The 15,377-nt window shown below is 36.3% G+C and overlaps 1 protein-coding gene across 35 annotated transcripts in view; it reads left to right on the top strand.

Annotated features, from left to right (window-relative positions):
- mical3a (microtubule associated monooxygenase, calponin and LIM domain containing 3a) overlaps nt 1-15,377 on the top strand; it is a 125,320-nt gene that overhangs the window by 65,901 nt on the left and 44,042 nt on the right. For 28 of the 35 annotated variants that reach the window (XM_056261350.1, XM_056261349.1, XM_056261351.1 and 25 more), the window contains exons 7-17: nt 320-420; nt 2,356-2,613; nt 3,038-3,153; nt 4,971-5,097; nt 8,820-8,913; nt 9,055-9,081; nt 9,447-9,594; nt 12,200-12,396; nt 12,611-12,729; nt 13,892-13,963; nt 14,060-14,239. In XM_056261350.1, coding sequence (XP_056117325.1) covers nt 320-420; nt 2,356-2,613; nt 3,038-3,153; nt 4,971-5,097; nt 8,820-8,913; nt 9,055-9,081; nt 9,447-9,594; nt 12,200-12,396; nt 12,611-12,729; nt 13,892-13,963; nt 14,060-14,239 — 1,439 coding nt within the window. The remainder of the gene's footprint in view (nt 1-319; nt 421-2,355; nt 2,614-3,037; nt 3,154-4,970; nt 5,098-8,819; nt 8,914-9,054; nt 9,082-9,446; nt 9,595-12,199; nt 12,397-12,610; nt 12,730-13,891; nt 13,964-14,059; nt 14,240-15,377) is intronic. The other 7 variants (XM_056261383.1, XM_056261380.1, XM_056261352.1 and 4 more) reach the window with 1 other exon arrangement.

Here is a 15,377-nt window from a genome sequence, read left to right as displayed (position 1 = left end):
AAATAAATACAGGGAAAATATTTTGATGATCTGTCCCTGTGCTTTGTGTTGAGGGCAGTTTTTGTTGCTGTTTTCTGAGTTGTATAATCAATGTCATCCCTCTCTCTCTCTTTCTCCTGTTGATTGAGGGAGTGGGCGCATTATCTGCTGCACAGATGGAACATAATTACATCAGCGAACGGATGCAAACAACTTCCTCTTTCTCTCTGTCCCCTTTTCCCCCGTTGACATGCTGTCTGTCACATCTCCTCTTTAATCTCTCCCTCCCTCTTGCTCCCTCTCACATTTTGTCCTTTTCTCTGTTGGTTTGCCTCCACAGGAATTGACCTGGAAAACATTGTCTACTATAAGGATGACACACACTACTTTGTAATGACTGCCAAAAAGCAGAGTCTGCTGGAGAAGGGCGTCATTCTACATGTGAGTGATCAAAGAGTTTGACTTTTGCCAGTTTTTATACTAATCTTCACTCTTTTATTCTCACTATTTTCCCTTACTCTTTATCTCAGTCTCTTCCTGTTTGCCTTTCTATGTCCCTTAGAAAAGTACTAGCACACCTCTACTCAAGGCACATGACTTGATTTATGTAGCACAAACATAAATTATCCAAACATAAAATCTTGAACGGCTTAAGCTGGTTTTAGTTGGTCTGGTGTGGCAGGTAAACCAGCTGACTGACCAGCTAAACCAGACACACATTAGCTCGGTGAGGCTTAAATCATCTAAGAACAGCAAAAAACATATGGTTTAAGATGTTTTTTTTGGGGGGCGTTGAATGCTAAAGTACTGCCTTAACCAGAACCATTAATGAATATACTGTTCAAAAGTTTAGGGAAGTAAGTTTTTTTTTTAAAAGCAATTACGTTTTATTCAGCAAGTACACATTCAATGTATCGAATGTGACAGTAAAGGCATTTATGTTACATAAGATTTCTGTTCCAAATAAATGCTGTTCTTTTGAACTTTCGGTTACACTTTATTTTAAGTTGTCGTTGTTACACTGTAATTATACATAGTAATATTAAGTAATGTACACTATAGGGTTAGGATTAGGGTTTGCATAATATATAGTTATTACTATAGTAACTACATGTAACATGTAACAATGAGACTGTAAAATAAAGTGTTACCGAACTTTCTATTCATCAAAGGATCCTGAACAAAATGTATCACATTTTCCACACAAAAGCAGCACAACTGTTTTAATCATTGGTAATAATAAGAAATGTTTCTTGAGCACCAAATCAGCATATTAGAATGATTCCTGAAGGATCATGTGACACTGAAGAAAATTCAGCATTCTATCACAGGAATACATTACATATTAAAATAATATATATGAAAATAGAAACCAGTTATTTTAAATTGATATCAAAAATAGATAAAATAGAAAAAAACACACAGACCCAAAAGTTTCGAATGTTAGTGTACGTATCCTACTAAAGTTCTAGGTGTTTAATTATGTCTTTAGAAGGCTTTTTGGGCATAGGAGTGTAAATAATCATTACTTTGAGCGGACAGTCTGTTCCCATTTATTCACAATGAGCTCTTCTGCTCTGTTCCAAGTACTGCCAAGTTTGTTGAATCATTAACTAGGAACCTCAATCCCAGCCCTCTCTCTCACACTCATACATAAACTCTTGCACAATACGACTGATATAATGATGCACAGTAATGACACCAATTAATGTAGTTCAATAGGTTGCAAGAGAGGCATGCTTACTTTGCATTTTTCAGGATAAATTACAGAATCCCACTGGGGAGAAAAACACTCGTATTTAATGTGTCAGGATTATGCCTTAACTGTAATGGTGCTCAAAATAAAGCCATTTTAAATGAGTGTCAGCGCTGAGAGTCCTCATCCGTTTTAAAAAGCTTGGCTGTTAGCAGAAACAAATACTAGTCTCTCGTAGCAACATGAATCAGAGAGGAAAAGACCTCTCAAATATCCCATTACCACACCCACAGCCACTCATGACTGAATTATATGCCTTGCGGTGCTCTACAGTAGCAGACAACTGAGCGAAGTTTTGAAAAATCAAACCCACCTTATGACTATTTCATAATTACATTGTTCTCAGTGCTGAAAATTGTTTGACTGTTGGGTTTTCATGTTTTATGGGGACTTTCCATAGACATAATGATTACTTTCAGCATTTTTACATGTTCAAAAAACATCACTTAGTATGGATTTCAGATATTTCAATCTTTGTGAGGACATTTTGTCCCCTTAATGTTGGAATTTCTTGAACCACACACACACAGAACACAAAACACCCTGGTCATAGTATTTTAAATCATTATTATATTATTTTTTTATTAAATGTATTTATTTTATTTATTTAAACTGTATAGGACTATGCCGACACAGAAATGCTGCTCTCCAGGGCCAATGTTGACCAGAAGGCTTTGCTCTCCTACGCTAGAGAGGCAGCAGATTTCTCTACCAATCAGCAGCTTCCTAAACTGGATTTTGCCATCAACCACTATGGCCAACCTGATGTCGCCATGTTTGACTTCACCTGCATGTATGCCTCTGAAAATGCAGCGCTCGTCCGCCAGCGCAACGGCCATAAGCTGCTAGTAGCCCTGGTGGGGGACAGCCTTCTAGAGGTGAGTAGAAAACCCACGTGGAGGAGAGAAATAAGACAGTCTTCTTGTAAGGTAGTTTGTTATTTGTTATAACCTACTTTAATAGAACCAGATGGTGTTTTTCCATGAAGTTCCACAAAATTGCCTTTTGCTCTTCTCCAATGGCTTCCTTTGACAAATTTCAACTTCTGATTCTGAAAATACTTTTTCTCACATAAATCTGTGAGACATTTTCTCATTTAGAATCTCTGGTAATTAAAGCATTACTTTAAAACATCACACACAGTTAAACTATCTAGACTGCGGCTGTGAGGGTAGTTTTTCCATTATATTCCAAACAGAAGGTGACTGATTTCTAATATGAATTTTACAGCCACTCATTTATCACTCTTAGTGTATGAGGAACAAGTTGACTGATGGAAATGTGGTGTTTTTTTGTGTATAGCCATTTTGGCCAATGGGCACTGGAATAGCAAGAGGTTTCTTGGCAGGCATGGATGCAGCGTGGATGGTGCGTAGTTGGGCTAATGGAAGCTCCCCCCTGGAGGTCCTGGCTGAACGGTAAGACAGATTTTATGTTCAGAACGGAAAGCTAGTGGTCTGCTTACAGCATGCTGTGCAGTGTATACTACTCCAACCATATAAAACCCTCCTGTGCTGAAAATCAAGTTTTTAATGGTGTTGTATGTCTATGTGGTGTTTTAATATGCTTTAAGACAAACCATGTGCAAATTCATCAGTCAACAACACCATTGCTGAGTATTTTCTCCTCAAAACTGCAGTGTACCAAAGACAGTCTCAAAAACGTGGTTTCAAACCGCCCCTGATTTCTACGTCACAAATACCAATCCGGTCAACGTGCGGGGTGGGGCTTTTCCACAGTGAGCACAAGAACACCTATAAGAAGGGACAGGAAAATTTGTGTATATAATGCAATATAGCTGGTTTATTATGTAATTAGATGTATATTACAATGTTATGATGAACTATATGCCTTTCTCAATGGACTTTCTATGATGTTCAAAGCGTTTCTAAGGATGCTGATATTTGAAGGCAGCAGTCTGACTCTGAGATGACCAATGGGGACATGGTTTGTGTAACATAAGCTACACATTGTTAGCCGTTAGATAATATAGTCGAGCCAAAGGCTTATCCTATCAATTACCGTTTAGTGTCCGATGTTGTTGAGAGCGATACATACATAATGTATTACCATTCTGATACATCGACTTTTCAACGACCCTGTATAATTCACTCCTCTTCTTCTTCTGAATCATTTTCTGGTTCAAACATATATGGCTGAATTTAACCAATATTTCCACTTGCAATTGTGTAGGGTTTACTACATTAAAGTTGACAGAGTGGATCAGGTAGTCTGATCAGGTGTGATTGAGTGGAGGCGGGGATCAATTTGCATATTCATGGTTTCATGAGTTCATGAAGTTCTTTGGTCGTCACATGACCTCACTATGTTGCTTGTTTTATTCAGCAAATCACATTGAGTTATAATAATGGGAATACATGCTGTTTTTTGCATATTAATTAGATTTGTGTCAGAATTCTTTTACTTTTGACAGTCTGTGCAAATAATGAGAAGAAATTAAAATTTGCTGTTGATATAGCTACATTTTTCACTCTGGAAATGAAAGGTCTAGGCCAATTTATTGCATTGTGAGAAATCATGTATTGTAATCTCGTGCAGTGTGCTGGTGTCCTCATTTGGCACTTTTCATATATTAAAAAGTTAGGGCTGTAAATGGATTAAAAAAAGTGGAGAACACAATTGTGTGACACAAAATTACAAAAATGTATATGGTTGTTTTTCCAGCCCTATAGGGAAAATATTGTGAAAATGTGACTGTTTGGTTGAAATGATGATTCCTCTGAAAGAAAGTCACATTTTACACCATTTCAGAGTACATACACAAATAGATGTTGAATATCAAAAAAGCCTTTACTGCATACTATAAAAATAGTATGAGTAATATGATGTTATGCCATACCAAAAACACTCAGAGTGATATACTGCTGCTGCAGAGCACTTATGATGAGGTTGACAGGGATTGTGTCTTCAAACTGAGCAGTAAACAGCTCAAGCCCTCACAGGCTGTCATTTACTGTTACTTTTCTCCCTGCACTGTTATTTTGTTGCATACGGCAGGGTAAGTCACAGTGGTAAAACACTTTTCTACTTGTATGCAATAAGCAGCATGTTTGTGGGGAAGCGAAAGTGTTTTGCGAGCGGGTAGCCTGCATGATGTCTCTAGGGTCTCATCTTGAGACATCATCACTAATGGGACTAATGCCAAGATTAAGGGAATTTGGGTCTGATATCATGGTGTGTAGTAATCATGACCACTGCTCCCCTTGTGTTTCAGGGAAAGTGTCTATCGACTGCTTCCACAGACGACACCAGAGAATGTGAGTAAGAACTTTAGCCACTACAGCGTTGACCCAGCTACACGGTACCCCAACATCAGCCTTCACCAAGTGAGACCCAACCAGGTGGGTTTTTGCACAGTTGATCCATCAGTCATACTGTACTAGTCGATATTTGGCCATTTTAAGATGGTCGCCATCATCCAAAGATCCCATACATTGTCAGTTTAAAAAATTTGCTGACAGGTTTTGGCAATGGATAATTAATAGAGCTGTTTAATATATTGGCAAATTTGGCACCATATTTTTTATTGTCCAGTATTAGTTTTTTTTTATTTTTTATTTTATTTGTGTCAGTTGTAATTGGATAAATATAATAGGTTTTGGATATTTAGGGTGTGTTCACACTTCGCTTGGTCTGAACCAAAAAATTAAGCATTTAGCCCTGGTCCGATTAGCCTTTAGATTGGCATTTTTATCACAGAACATAAAGGCATAGGGATATGTTCACAACCTGATTGGTCGGCTTTTATGACGTATTGCCTATTTTGAGACGGAACTTACCGAACATTCAAAACAATGCTGTGTGCTGGGATAAATGCGCTCGTCGCATTTATGTGTGTGCGTAGCCTACATATGATGGTATTTTGACCAGCTGAGAACTCGTGAAGAGCTTATTAAATGTGTAAAGGAGTCAAAACGCACACGATATGCATGAGGATTCTCTCCTTTTTAGGGTCTTGGCATTTTTGTTTTTTGTTTTTGGTTCATTTACTTGTCTTTGGTCCGTGTTGCGTTCATATTTCCATCGAACCACACCAGAGTTTGTCTTATTTAGTGCACACCAGGGTTTGGATGGCAACATTCACACATGAACCGCACTGAGCAATCGCACCAGGGTTCGTTTTAATTGAGCCAAACATGCCAAGTGTGAACACACCCTTAGTTTTGAATGATCATTTGTCCACTTATTTCACATTTGCCACTCTTTTAAAGTTAATATTTAAAATAATTTCAGATTTTAATTTATATATGTTTATAATTTGTGTTAAATATATATTTTAATAATTAACACTTAAATGTAATATTTATAAAATCCCATAATAATGATTACATTATAAATTGACTTGTATTTAAAATGATTGATTTGTAGATTTATAATTATTTGAATGTTTTGACAAAAAAGTATTGAATTTTAATACTGGCCATTTATCAGTTATTGGCTATAACATAAAAACAAATGAAGGCTTATTTGCATTGGCCAGAGGTGGGGCATCCCCAAAAATAACTTCTATTTTCAGATTATTTTACTGGCTTTTGAGTAGGGTTGCTACTAACGATTATTTTGATAATCGATTAATCTGTTGATAAAGATTTTAGATGAAAAATCTAAAAATTATTATACCTTAACAACCTCTTTAATTTTTAACAACCTAAATCAGTTATTTTAAACAATGTTATTCCACATCCTGCACAATGCTGTTCTCCAAACAATGTGTAATATAAAGCCTATGAGAACAAATACAGTGAATGTGTCTATGTAGGCTATGCTGTGCATAAGCAAAAAGGGTTCAAATACAAACATTACATTCTAAACCTAAAATCAATTGATTGGTTACTATTTTAAAGCATAAATTAAAATGACAATTAAAAATAAGCAAAAATTAAAGCACAAAATGTCAACTTGAGGAACACATTCACTCGTCTGAACATAGTAATTATATTACATTAATGGGCTATTCCAACAAGTGTATTTACTGTTACTGCTCTCATAAATATGATTACTTGTGTTAGATATAGAATTTTAAACCTACAACTTAATTTAAAATATAGGTTTTTTTTGTTTGTTTTTTAGCAAAATGTGTATTTTAGTCAGAATTATTATGCTCCTATTCTACTGCGCTCCATCTGTTTGATGCGTATGCGCCCACCCACTCTCGTTAATTAAACACTGAAGTTTAACAAGACACTTGTTGTCAGAATATGCTAAATGGAAATGCTTGTGGGACTTTCTGACATTTGATTTACAGATAAGGATATAACCATAAAATGTAAGTTATGCGCTGAAGAAAACACTTGTCAGATGCTTAAACCGCACACGCATCTGTCAAAGAACAACAGTGCAAGACGTGGTTAACGTGTTTGAACGCGTTTGAATGCATATAAATATATTCTCATGTTTTGGACAACTTGGATCATGCACCTTTGCTGTAGCAGCTTGCTCTGTGTCCTCTGCTGTTGTCCATATGCGTTTTGTTCAAAGAAATGTGTTATTCACTTTTGCGACTAATCGATAATCAAATTCGTTGTTGATTATTTTCATTATCGCTAATAATTAGGGCTGTACTCAACCAAAGAAAATCTTGGTCGACTGAAGTCCTGAAATTTTCGATTAAAAATGACGTTACAAAAAAAAACGTTAAATTAATTAGCTGCGCACAGTACGCAGTTACTTGGTAGCCTTGTTGTCTGCCTAAATGAATTATAAATAAACATAAGAAACTAGTGGGCTATTTGCAGTATATTAAATCGTTTTTGACCTAATTATTTTGCACTGAAATGAGTCTAACACACGAGTCTGTCGGCTCTGACAGCGTTGCATCACGAGCACCTGCGCAATATCATAGCCTATGATTTCCGTAAATAGTACTATGTTGTCAACTAGTGATATCATCACAAGAACTGTTGAGGAATATGCAACATAATTTAGACAATTATTTTTGTCATATGTTATAATAATAAGTTATAACTGTCAGACACTATACCGCTCTGTGTATGTCCTCGCACCGAGCGAGGCTGAAGCTCAGCTTCGCGGTTGAGACACTAATAGACTATTAACTTAAAGCTTTTACTCTTAATAAACACAAAAGGTCCACTTTAATAAAAAAATAATATTTATTAAACAAACCAGATCAAGAGCAGAAACGAAATAAAGTGCATCACTGAAAAATAAAGCATCTTAGGCTCAAAACTAACACAAACAGTCGGCATTGCGCATTAGGCTCCAAATAAAATAAAAAAAAAGTTAGGTTATCACACTAAAACGTTGAAATATGCTAAATTCTGATATGTTCATATAGCCTACTCAAAACAGACAGGGCAAGCTAACGCAGACAAGTGAGCTTACCACTTTTAGATGATATGTCATGTCGTCGAGCTGTGGAAAACTGTTGCTTGCAAACTTGCATTCGACCTTTTTCCTGTTATCAATTTTAACAAAATGCTGCCCCACTGTCGATTTCTTTGTTGTTGACATGTTAGAAGAGGACTGACTATTAAACGCTCTCACAATTAAATAAATAATATTCAGCATCAAACTTTCTATAGCCTACTTATCGTTCTCTCTTGGGTTGGGCTAATCCAAAAAAGGTGAAAACAAAGGGGGTGTTCTGAAGACAGACTGTTACCTGTGAAACAAGGGTACTCTGAAAACACCCCATTAGCATTTAGTGCTTTCCACCTGATGAAATGAGTGCGCCTCAGCCCGGCAAAACTGATGAAATGAACGCGGCAAAAAATTGACCAATCAGAATTTTGGTCGAACCAGAACGTATCGACCAATTTATCGACTAATCGACTAGGCCAGTACAGCCCTACTAATAATCTATTTTATCATTAGTTGTTGCAGCCCTACTTTTGAGTAAATATTGTGTTTAAATTTATTTTATGTATATATTGGCATTAAATCAGCCATCGGCCAACCTGCTCTCTAGGTATTGGCATCCGCCATTGCAACAAAAAAAAGGTTGACCACTATTTATTATTATTAAATATGATACTGGATCGCTTGGATAATGGTGGCCCTCGTAAGAAATAAACATGAGCACTAATACTATAATTGTCCGTAGGTACGGCATCTGTTGGACACCGGAGAAACCAGGGATTTGCGCATTGACATGGAGAATGTGGTTAACTCTTCAACTCCTAAGCTCACAAGAAATGGTGGGTAGATTTAGTGTCACATTAGTATTGCACATCAGCTGTGGTTAAATTGTTTTTCCATACATTTATTTAGCCTTTTCACCCTTCATGTTGGATGGTGTCAAAAGTAAATATGTATAACTTGATTTATTCTCCTCCTAGAAATTCTGCTTGAGAAGCAATTGCAAGGTAATTTTGCGGGCGACTCTGATCTGAATGCATGACATTCTACAGGCTTTTCAAAAAGCTTTGTGCAGTTTATTGTATGAAAAGAGTAACTCTGACATGGAATGGAAAGGCGTCTTTCGAGCGCTTCAGAATTAAACAACTATGCACTAACATATTTCACAAACTTAGAACTACTGCCAGTGTCGTCGATGTCTTGAATGTTTCATAACCACTCAAAAGGGAATGAAATGCACCATGAGAGTTCTTCAGGCCCTGCTCTGGTTATGTGACTAACTCCGATCCGATTGGATGTCGGCGCACACCGTTATTGAATATGCATATTCTTGCATCAGAGGCGCCTACTGACTTTGCTTTCTTCCCATCAGAGTCCATCGTTCGCTCCAGTAAGCTGCTGAACTGGTGTCAGAGGCAGACGGAGGGATACCGAGGTGTCAGTGTGTCTGATCTCACCACGTCCTGGAAGAGTGGCTTGGCGTTGTGTGCGCTCATCCACCGATACAGACCAGACCTCATGTAAGTGCAGTATGCCACATGCTGATCCCAAAAAATGCCCTGTGTTATTATGGTTCTATATTTAGAGATGCAGGACTGGAGGACAAACACTGCAGCAGAGAATCAGAGACCCAGTTCATACAAAAATAACATAACTTGTTTTTGAGAGGATGTGTAAGTCATATGCCCCCGCAGTGTGAGAAGACAGGAGATCAAGGCAAAGTTAAAAAGAAAAATGTTTGACATTTTTAGAGTTATGAGGTTTTGTTGTATGATTGAGCTTTGGACTATCATCATAAAAGATGCATTCTCTACTGTAGCTTTTTCCTTATTTAAAGGTTTTACACAAATAACTGAATAATACCCGTGACAAATGTTTAAAATGATTGGTACTTTTATTCAACAAGGGTGCATTAAATTGAACAAAAGTGACAGATACATTTATAATGTTTTATACATTTTTCTATCATTTGACAATGAAGACGGGAGTAAATTCAGTTTTACCGTCATATAATTAAATGACATTTTAAGATATATTAAAATTTTTATTATATTTCACAATAATACTGTTTGTACTACTGTAATAAAATTCAGCCTTGGTGAGTGTAACTGAAAACATTCAAATATACTACATTACTATAAAGACTAATGTAGTCCAGTTTAATCAGACTCACAAATGAATTACTCCTTTGGGTAGTTTTTTTTTTTTAAATGAATAGTTTATAAAGATAATTCACCGATTTGAATCAATTTTAAACCCTGTCCAATATTTTTTCTATATATAAGCAAAATGGACATTTCTTCTGAGGTATACTCAAATGAATAAGAATCAAAATTGGAATTGAATCAAATCGAGAACTTGTTAATCAGAATCAAATCAGTTTAAAAAAAATCTGCATCGATACCCAGCCCTGTTTTAGAATAGGAGACTGAGAAAAACAGTCAAAAACTAGAAACAAAACAAAAGATTCAATGAGCCAAAGATTCAACAGCTTTGCTGTTAAGCTGCAGAATATGAGTCAGCAGTGACACGGTCTTTGATAATAATACTCAAATGTTTGTTTCTTCACCTGTGGCAGTTCATTTGTCTTCACCTCATTACTTTTAATGAGCTATATATAGCTTTGTTCACCGGCATGTAGTATTTATTTATTTGGCATATTCATCTGTTGAGTACAGCACACTGAAATAAAAGTACAGTTGGGTAAGTTGCTCTGTTGCAGAAGGGCAAAAACTGTAGTTATTCTTTCACTGGGGTCTGTTATGTAGAGCAGCTGAAAGCCTCATTAGCCTTTGAGACGTACATTAGCATTATCATAACTCTCTACATTAGAGCAGATGCTGAGTGACCTTTAAAAGCTTTTGCTTATGAGCTGTTTGTTATAGTCAGCTAAACTAGTCTGCATTTTTGTTTTTAGGCAGCATTAGTGGAATTCTCTGAGGAGTATACTGTACTCCAACAATTGCCTTCCTCGCTAGCTCTATCCAGTTTCCAGACACTTATGCAGTGTATTAGTTCAGTTTATACTATAAGAAGTGTATATCTAATAATGCAAATAAAATAGACTGTGTGAATTTTGACGCAATTTTATTCCTGTGGTGTTGAAGCTAAATTTTCAGCACCCATTACTCTAGTCTTCAGTGTCACATGATCCTTCAGAAATAATTCTATTAAGAAAAGTTTCCTGAGCACCAAATCAGCAATTTTGAAAACAGTTGCTGGCTAGTATTTTTTGAAAACCACTTTTTTCCCCTTCTGTTTACAGTATATTCAACCACATTTATTTGAAATGGAAATCTTTTTTAACATTATGAATGTCTTTTGTCACTTTTGTTTAATTGAATGTGTCCTTGCAGGCAATAATTTCTTAAAGTTTGACTGACCCCAAACTTTATATGTCAGTCAGTTTGATGGTTTGATGTGGATGTTTTCAAAATGATCACTTTTAAATCAAGTAGTAGTTCTTAGCTAAAAGCAGTTTCTGTGTCTGTTATAAAAGCGTTCATTCTAACAGTTTCAATGACGTTTGCCATTTTAACCAAAGTCCCTTTAGGCAAGTCATTTCACCTGGCGGCCATCTTTGAAATCCCTCTCAGGCAGCTATTCCAGTCATGCAAGAACAGCTCCTATCTCTTTAAATGGGGAAACATCAAATATCTATAGAAACTTGTAGCTGCTATAGAAAGACGCAATGACTTTACCTATTGCCGATTGGCTTTTATATTTATTCCGCCATATAACGCGTTTTACTTTCTCCCATTCATAGTAATGAGTTCACCGTCTTTGCATATCTAAAGTCTTTGATTTAACACAATGCTGTCGACAGAAGTTGGACTCCATACAGTGAAGCTCATGTGTTGGATGCAGCAGCCAAGTGACAATCTCCTGCAACTGATTCACTGTCAGTGTGAACAGCCCTTGAAAATAATATTTAGCAGATGTTCTTGTGACCTGTATGATAAAAAAAATTGTAAATCTGCTTTCTGATTCTGCTCTTCTTTTTTTGTTATCTTGTTTCAGTGGTTTTAAAAAACTTTTTAGCACTTTTTTTACAGTCTTACTTGCTTATGAACATGATTATGGTATATGGAGATGTTTCTCAGTTGTGATGTTTTATAATTATAGTGACTTTGACTCGCTGGATGAGAAAGACGTGGAGAAGAACAACCAGATGGCTTTTGACGTGGCCGAAAAGGAGTTTGGAATTTCTCCCATCATGACCGGGAAGGAGATGTCTGGTGTGGTGGAGCCTGACAAGCTCTCCATGGTGATGTACCTCAGCCAGTTCTATGAAATGTTCAAGGACACTGTGCCACCTGGTGGTGAGTTGTTGTTCTACAATATTGCATCCAGAGAAAATTGTAAAAACAAAAAGGAATGTTGAGACATTATGCTAGTAATTATGCTTCTTCCTAGCATGCAATTCCTTGATATATTGTTGTAGTTTATTAATCATATATATATATATATATATATATATATATATATATATATATATATATATATATATATATATATATTTTTTTTTTTTTTCAGAAAACCACAATCTGAGCCCTGAGGAGAAGGCTGCGTTAATTGCCAGCACTAAATCACCCATCTCATTCCTCAGTAAACTGGGTCAAAGCATTGCCATCTCCCGGAAACGAAACCCCAAGGTAGTCAAGTTTCTTTTTAATACTGCAGAATTTGATTATTGCATACCTGCAAACTAGTTGCTTTTCGGCGAAATTTGCCGTTTTGAAATCAAAGTTTGTAATTTATGTGAATCATGTAGATCTGATGAGGGTTTTTTTTTTTCGGGGTTGGGCAGTGGGACTGAAATTGCAAGCACAATAAACCTCAATAATAATTAGAAATGGGCTAATTTCCCATAGACCGGAGTGAGACCATAGATGTCTCGCCAGCTTTCGCAATCTTTTTTGGTGCTCTTTAATGTGGTGTGCTGTGCCTCAGTTCAAGCAGCGTGGAGCTTACGTGAACCAATCATCTCTTCCGCTTTACAGCACGAAATAAATATGAATGTACATCAAAAGGTATGCTGAAAGATATGGTACAGCTTACCGAAATCTGTATCATGTCACATGTAATCTCTCAGTTTTTCAACTGCAGAACAACGTCACTGCATGTAAACAATGTACGTCACATTTGCCTCAGAAAAGCCATTCAGTGTACAAAAACTCTCGTTAGTCAGCTAGAAAAATTAACTTCGAGAGGAGCATTATGCTAAATATTTCCACTATATTGCATATTCATTGTATTTTTACTTAAACCGGTTCTTCAATATTTAATGTTTGAATAAGTCCACCATTTTAATGTTTATGTAAAAAACAGGTCAAACATATTATTTAGTTAAAAATCTATTATAACGTTAATATAAAAAGTTCCTTCTGTGTAATTTAAGTAGCTTACAAATCAATTAATTTTTGAACCTTTAATATTATATTGATGTACCAACTGAGGTTTTCTGTATAGTTTACACAGCATTAGTTGAGAGATTTTTTTTGTTATTATTATTTGAGGAAATTTGCTATGTACTGTACATGATCGGCCCCAAATTAACTATATCGAATCAAAATGAATTGAAATCGTGTCAATGCCCAACCCTAGTGTCAAATTTAAAAAATTTTTTGCAAATGTCTTTTCCCTTTATTTTCTTGTCAGAGTGCACCAGGATGCTTCATTTACATGTTAAAATCACAAAAATGTTCTCCTACAAGGATTTAATTTGTAAACATGTCTCCTTTCTCACCACTTGTGAGTTTGCTGGTTTGTTATTGTAATCTCAGCATTCAACGTGTCCTCTCAAATCTTACATAGGATAAAAAAGAAAAGGAACTGGATGTACTGGGGAAAAGACGAAAGACCAGCCAGACTGGACAGTCAGAGGATGTAAGGCCATAACTTACTGGAGCAATGGATTTGCAACATATTGCCTTGTGTATGTACTTATCTAAATCGTTTCATTCCATTTCTCCAACATCTCAGGAAGAGCTGCAGAGGGTCAATCGAGACGAAAGGCCCTCTATAGCTACAGCTCTGGCAGAACGTAAAATTGACTCTGCTGCAGCAGCAAACAACAACAACAAAGTGAAGTCAATGGCCACACAGCTGCTAGCGAAGTTTGAGGAGAACGCACCAACGCAGTCTACTGGACTCAAAAGACAGGTGGGTTGGAGCTGCTGCCTAAAATGACTGGAAACTTTTCAAACATTTGTGGATTTAACAAGTTGGGCTGTCAAAATAAAATTAGAATTTCGAATATTCGCTGATTATATTTAAAATAAAAAAACACATTCTAAAGCAAAAAAAGGTGCATTCGAATTTTAGGTGTGTGTAAGGCCACATTATCAGTGGTGCACGAGATGATGTAAGAGCCGTTGCGTTTGAATGCTTTTTTTTTTTTTTTTGCCTATCCAGTTGAGCACACTTGATGTGGCACTGATGAGTTTTTCATTCAAAACATTGCAGAAATAGAGAAGCTGAATGCGGAGATCTTTGTCAACACCGCAACCAAGCCGTTCACACAGAACACATCTTCTGCACTGTTCTTTCCTGTTTTCTATGTAAACAAGCGCTAGATGGACACCGTTGCACTCTCATCTCGCAACAGAGAGACGCATTTTTAGAAAGCCATGTAAAGTTAAAAGAAGTTCGACTTTTAAAAAACATGTCTTCAAACTGTGGGTTTTTTCCCCATTCCACTGCATCTCATGTTTTTATACGTAAAAAGCACTCTGTGTGATCAGCGCTTTGGCTCTTTGTATTGAACTATGCATAAATACATGATGCTTTTTTGTTCATAATTGTTTGTGCAATTTACAAAATTACATTTGACTTAAACGTTAGTTAAAAGTTATAAACTTTTTTTGTACAGTCAGTTATGCTATTTCATTGTTTGAATAAATCATTTAATGTGCTGAATTCATATTTTGCTCATTGCGCCCTCCTGTGGCCTCAGGAGACAATCCAAAAATCCCCCCATGGAATATCCCATTGTAGATCAGCATTGCTTTTGCAATGCTATTTGAGCGATTTATTTTTATGGGAAGCACGAAACTCTTAAAAACCCATGTTGTTATGAGGTTTGTTTTAAACAAAGGAAATAATTTTGTCCTAAACCGCTGTCACTTACTGCTAGAAGTTCTCTGCATGCAGAGATTTGTTTAAAATGATCAGGTTTATAGAGTAGAATTGATAGGATTCATGCTCTGGTTCATTCTGATGGAGTAACCAGCAGGAATTACTGGCATGAGAGAGGATTTGGGAGCTTTTTATAGGAAGCTAAACCCTTTGTGCTCTGGAT

The sequence above is a fragment of the Rhinichthys klamathensis genome, unplaced genomic scaffold, assembly GCF_029890125.1.
Source record: "Rhinichthys klamathensis goyatoka isolate OS25496 unplaced genomic scaffold, OSU_Roscu_1.1 h1tg000181l_1, whole genome shotgun sequence".
Classification (NCBI taxonomy): domain Eukaryota; kingdom Metazoa; phylum Chordata; class Actinopteri; order Cypriniformes; family Leuciscidae; genus Rhinichthys; species Rhinichthys klamathensis.
This window is presented reverse-complemented; position numbering and strand designations above follow the sequence as displayed.